The following is a 5,779-nucleotide window of genomic DNA, read 5'->3' on the forward strand; positions in this document are numbered from 1 at the left end:
TTATCTGCCGACTAACAACTGCGAGCGAGCAGGGTTGAGGCACACCAAAACTGTGTTCCACCGCACAAGGGCAAAGAGAGGCTAGTGTGTTCAATCCTATTAAACCTTATTAAAGGCGAACAATAATTTGAACCTTAAGTTTTGTGGGTACTGGTTCTTGGCTTGTGATTGCTAGGGGCATGTTAAATAACACATGATTTTTTGACCGTTGGATGCATATACAGCGATTAGGATTATAACAATTTTTTTTAAGATGTCTAGCGCTTTTTAACCGCCAGACGGGAAAAATCTGTCTAGCTGGATATGCATACGACGGTCAGAAAATTATGGGCCAGTTAACTGGTCTATAGTCATCGATGGCTGTGGATCTGGACCCAAGTTTTGTTCAATACTGGGCTATGTTTTATTTTCCCCGACAAGTTAGGTTGGCTATTTTCGGAAAAAGAGAGCGAGTTCGAATTTTTTTTTGGAGATTAGTTGCAGTGTTTTTTATTCAATTGTTGTAAGTTGTGAAGTTGAGAAATTATATAAGAATCTGTTTGGAGACATGCATTTCATTTTAAATTATAGGATTTGAGTTGTCATTTTAAATTTTCAGATTTATACTAATATTTGAATGTTTGAATTTCAAATCCAATCCAAATCCAAAATCCATCAAATACTGAATTTTATAAAATCCGGATTTCCAAACATGTCATAAGAGTCCGTTTGAATTTTGAAGTCATCAACGACTATCACAAGCTTCTTTTTTTTTTGACAATGCAGGCTTATATGCCTTACAACTTAGTATCTGTTCTAATAATTCTCGGGGTGAGCCAGAGTCGAACCCGGGTGTCCCGGGTCAACAGAGGATAAACCCACCACTGGGCTATCCAATCGTGCTCCTATCACAAGCTTCTTAGCTTCGACTATATAATCAATATAGATTCTGTATTTGCTACTTCAGTAGTAACAGTTTTCATCATATCATCTGTAATACTGCAAGAGTAAAATCAGCAGAAGAAATACAACACAACATCAAAGTTTATCAACAAAAATAATCATTTCACTTCTAGTAGTACAGGGCCAAACGTCCCGCTTCCATGACTTGTTCTGCAGCTTGTTTCATTAGGCCATTGGAGAATTAAGCCCCTCTTGGGACGACAACGAATGAAGATTATTAGAAAACCTCCTAGAAATAGCGGAAGGTTTTCTCTTAAACGATGGCCTTTGGTTGAGTCGATACAGACTTCTTTTAGCGTAAAAAGACCTCAAGTATGGTGCTGCTCTTTCATTTGCTTTCAGGATAATAAAGAAGATGACTCTATATGCTACGAGAATGGTATATACAGCAACTAAATCCCACCATTTTGAATGATCAAGTGTCAGCCCATACATTTTTGTAATCACGTCTTCTCCAGATATTTGTGGATCACCGGGTACTAGAGGATCAAACATAAGCCCCAACATGTCGTTTTTGTATGATCCCTGCATTCATATAAGGTTAAGCCCTTCTGACAAGTTCTTAGAAGTTATGTGATGTTTGATGTTTCCTTAAATTACAAGCATTTTTTTCTAGAACTATTTTCAGTGAATTTTTTTCATTAGATTTTTTCTCCTCAGACGCTATCAAATACTTGCAGTAATGAAATTAGTACCTGTAGTGACCATGACCCATAGCTTATATATGAAATAGGGTACCGCCAAACCACCTTCGGAAGGTCAGGAAGCAAGCGAAAGAATCCAGAGGTCATCATCATGATGCCCTGCATAATACGTCGTCTATCATGAATGAAAAGACAACATACAAGAATACTAGAAAATGGTTTAAGTGCTGTTTTTCCATACCAAAACTCCTGCCCCAGTTATGATACCCATCAAGAAGTTTGGAACCAGTGATGCTATGATCATCATGCAGCTTTCTACGACAGCAATACAACCAAAGAGATTCAGACAAAAGTATGCGTAATGAGATAATCCATGCCCAAATTTCACCATGTAGTATGATATTGTCCCAGTAACAAAAGAAACAGCAACCAAATATGGGAAGGCAGAGAAGAAGTTTGAAAGTATAAAAACAGAAACTCCATAGTATCCATTGAGCCTTTCTTTATAGAAGACCTGTTATACAATTTAGAGGAAAAAGGTTACAAAAACTTTGAAACATATTATCCTCATTTAAACCAAAGGCCCTCGCCCCAGTGGTCTGGTCCTCATCCCATTTACGGGAGGATTGATTGTTCAAACCTTGCCAAAAGACAGAGCGGGCTTGTGTGCTCAACTAACAGTGTGTAAATGTATAATGTTTATATTCAGAGTGTTGATGTATAATTCTTTCTACCTTCATTTCTTCAATAAAAGATGGGAAGCCTCCGATAGACATGAAAGTCATAAAACCTGTGATGAAGCCACCACAAGCTCCACGAGCCAATATTGCAGTGTAACCAGTGCCAACATCGTAGTAGATAGTGCCTACGCATAATGATACAACTATGTATATGACTATTCTTGACCAGTAATATCCTACGTCTCTAGACATGTTCACAAAAGATCTTTTTGTCAATGTAACAAGTTGTTTCCACCATCCTGCTTGACTTCCACTGAAGGATTCAATTTCAATACCTTGCTGCACAAAATGAGCTACATAAGATACTGCAGCTAAGAGAAATATCTAAAAATAAAGAAGAAAAGGTTGAATATATATACCAGTGAGAGATAAGATGTTTAATCATTAATCACAAATTAAAAATTGTATACTGACATGTAAAAAAATTAAAAAACTTACATAGTTCTTAATCTCATATATCTTTGCTTTGGTTTTTGCGCGGTATTCAGAGCTTTTGTAATTTTTAACAAGTAATGCTTTAATATCTGCTGTTGCCTGATTCATCATCGGATCCAATACATCTTCCCTTTCCTGAAATGAAGACATAGGTAATTGTCATAAGATTATGATCATTAATCAAGTAAATTAGATGTCAACGTTTAATACTTAAATGGTATAACACAAAATGCTGTGAGACAATCTCTAAATGAAACCTGCTTATGTTGCGGCTTTGACAGAAGAAATTTGTATCTCTCAATTGAAACTTTAAGAATACCAATTAATAGTACAGATAGTGCTGGATACATACATTAATTCTCTGTGATCCCTTCAGTGTTGCTGTTACAACATCAAAGTCAGAATTTATGCAGCGTAGAAAGTGATCAGAGGGATTTCTTTTTCTTGGACATGGATATCCAGAATCCTCAAAGAACTGCAAAGAAAATACTAATCAGAAAGAACTAGTTTCGGGCAGCAGGGAAATAACATGTTGACAATTATAAATGCAGCTTACAGAGTTTTTGAACTGAAAATTACCACGAACATAAGATTAACCACCTTTATTGATGCATAATATGTTTTAAGAACAAACTTGAATAAGATTTAATAATTTTAATATAGTTTGATGAAACTAATATAGATATACCTTCACAGCCATCTTTGCTTCACCAAAGTAACAAACTTCACCCCCAGATAATAAAAAGAGATCATCAAACAGTGCAAAAACTTCACTACTAGGCTGATGAATTGAAGAGATCACAGTTCGTCCATCACGAGCAACACTTTTAAGAGCTTGGACCACAAAGAAGGCAGAGGCGCTGTCAAGGCCACTAGTGGGCTCATCAAGAAATAAGATACGAGGTCTAACTAAAATTTCGAGAGCAATGCTAACTCTTTTCTTCTCTCCTCCACTTACACCTCTTAATTGCCAGTTTCCTATAAGGGTATCAGCACAATCCTCGAGCCCCAACTCCATAATCGTCCCCTCTATAATTCCATTTACCTCTGCACCAGTCATTGTAGGAGGTAGTCTCAAATGAGCTGAGTAAGTAATAGTTTCTCTAACTGTAAGAGTTCCCAATAAGACATCCTCTTGTGTCACATAAGCCTAAAAATGAAATGCAGACAGAGATGTAAACTATTGTAACAAATTTGGAACTTAACATATGTAATAACTAGTTTATGACAGATGTAAATTATATGAATTCCAAAGATTTTCAGCTAATATGCTTCAAGATAAAGAGATCTTAAAGAAAATGTGAGGGACTTACAACCACACCATAGTCCCGTCTCCTCTTGTCACCATTAACATAAATCTGTCCAGTCATCACAACATTGTTTGACAGTCTACCTGTAAAAATGGTCAGTAATTGTCAGCCTGCTAAACATATTTGCAAGTAAATTCTTATTTATATTCACCCAAGTAAATTAATGTGTCTTGTAAAATGATAAGGCCACCAGTTTTGTTTATATTGTAGACCATGTTCCTTCCAGAATTTCACAACATATGGGAAATAATAGATGCTTCAGATTTCGTCTCAAACCACTAAGACCATAAAAAAAAAACCAAATGACATGCTCGGTCTGATCACTACTATTTACTAGTTATTTCGTATAATTCCCTGTCTTGTGCCTAATAGCTATGGTGCTCACTTGATCCTGCAGTCTCAAGAATTATATGTTTTTAGCATAGTACTCCAAACCGAAACAGAACTATTGCACAATTGCAGTCCAAGATACTAAGATATATGCAACCTTATTTCAAATCTTTCTACCCCATACAAGTAACAATAATCTGCCCTAATACACTTTCTTAACAGATGCAAGATTAATGTAAAATCAAACACTCATAAGATTACAACAATTTACATAAACAAGGGATAAGACTACCTGCCAGGGTATCAAGAAGGGTGGATTTTCCGGAACCAGAAGGACCCATAATAGCCATGATTTTACCAGGCTCAGCATAACCATCAAGTCCTTGAAGCAATCTTTTGCTCTCTCCATTACTACCAAAGTTTGGAACAACCACATTCAGATCTTCCCAAACCAAATAGGCTCCTCCTTGTTCATTTCTTGCCACCCCTTGTTCAACATCCATACCAGCACCTCCTCTACTCACCTCTATTTCCATGCTCTCACACAAATTTAAGTTTGCAACTAGAAAGAGAGTCAATATAAAGCAAGACTAATGTAGTGTGACAGACAGACAGAGAGGGACTTCTAACACCCCATGCATTCCATATTAATGAATCACTAACTTTTAACACTTTTCTTAATTTAAGATTAAAATTTTAGCACTGCATATATATTACAAAATAAAATATAGACTTTTTTTTTTTGAAGTAAAAACAAAATATAGACTTGAAATCAGCTTTGTTATGTTGGTGATCCCTGTCATGTAAAAATCGAGAATCTGACATTAATTAGTATAGACGTTGATTAGAGATTAATAGGAAGAATTGATCGAATTAAAAATCGGATATTTTTAAAATATTATAATCAAATTTTATATATTAATTTAATTTATTATATAAAATATTATTTAAAATAATTATTATAATTAATCAAATTTTAAAAAATAGAGAAGCGTCTCAGAAGAGATTAATCGAAATTAGTCGGTAGAGTCGAAGATATTTAACATCATGCAATAACATAAAGTTACTCTTAAAATCAATCTTGTACAAAATGTATCCTAAAAGGAGAGTACAGTGTGATTTTTTTTATATATATAACTTTTACTCTTTTAGTAGTATTATACTACTAATTAAGAAAAACTTTAATTAATGCTCTCACCTTCCTTGTGTGACTGAGCAGTGTGTGCTTAAATTTGTGATATGGGTGGCAGCTGTGGAATCAAGGATTGGATTGGTTGAGAATTGGAGGGATGCGTATTTAATATCCGGGGCCCTCTCAATTAACACTTACGGTTGCATTAAAATATTTGATTAGAGCATCTCCAAGAGCCTCCTTGTT

At 35.3% G+C, this 5,779-nt stretch overlaps 1 protein-coding gene across 1 annotated transcript; it reads right to left on the minus strand.

Annotated features, from left to right (window-relative positions):
• Positions 1 to 885: 885 nt before the first annotated feature.
• Positions 886 to 5,042, minus strand: LOC108200326 (ABC transporter G family member 15). Its single transcript, XM_017368437.2, has 9 exons — positions 4,694 to 5,042; positions 4,075 to 4,154; positions 3,450 to 3,911; positions 3,114 to 3,236; positions 2,765 to 2,896; positions 2,321 to 2,605; positions 1,828 to 2,100; positions 1,638 to 1,745; positions 886 to 1,467 (listed from the first exon to the last, which is right to left on the minus strand). Exons 1-9 carry the CDS (start codon positions 4,935 to 4,937, stop codon positions 1,108 to 1,110), a joined length of 2,067 nt encoding a protein of 688 aa, XP_017223926.1. The 5' UTR covers positions 4,938 to 5,042; the 3' UTR covers positions 886 to 1,107.
• Positions 5,043 to 5,779: the final 737 nt, after the last annotated feature.

Source organism: Daucus carota, chromosome 9 (genome assembly GCF_001625215.2).
Source record: "Daucus carota subsp. sativus chromosome 9, DH1 v3.0, whole genome shotgun sequence".
Taxonomy (NCBI): domain Eukaryota; kingdom Viridiplantae; phylum Streptophyta; class Magnoliopsida; order Apiales; family Apiaceae; genus Daucus; species Daucus carota.

Excerpts from the sequence above, each read along its gene's own strand:
- LOC108200326 (XM_017368437.2), bottom strand. The coding sequence starts at position 4,937 with ATGGAAATAGAGGTGAGTAGAGGAGGTGCTGGTATGGATGTTGAACAA. Across the intron at positions 4,155-4,693 it reads CCTTCTTGATACCCTGGCAG|GTAGACTGTCAAACAATGTT; the intron begins GTAGTCTTATCC and ends CCATTTTTACAG. Across the intron at positions 1,746-1,827 it reads TAACTGGGGCAGGAGTTTTG|GGCATCATGATGATGACCTC; the intron begins GTATGGAAAAAC and ends CGTATTATGCAG.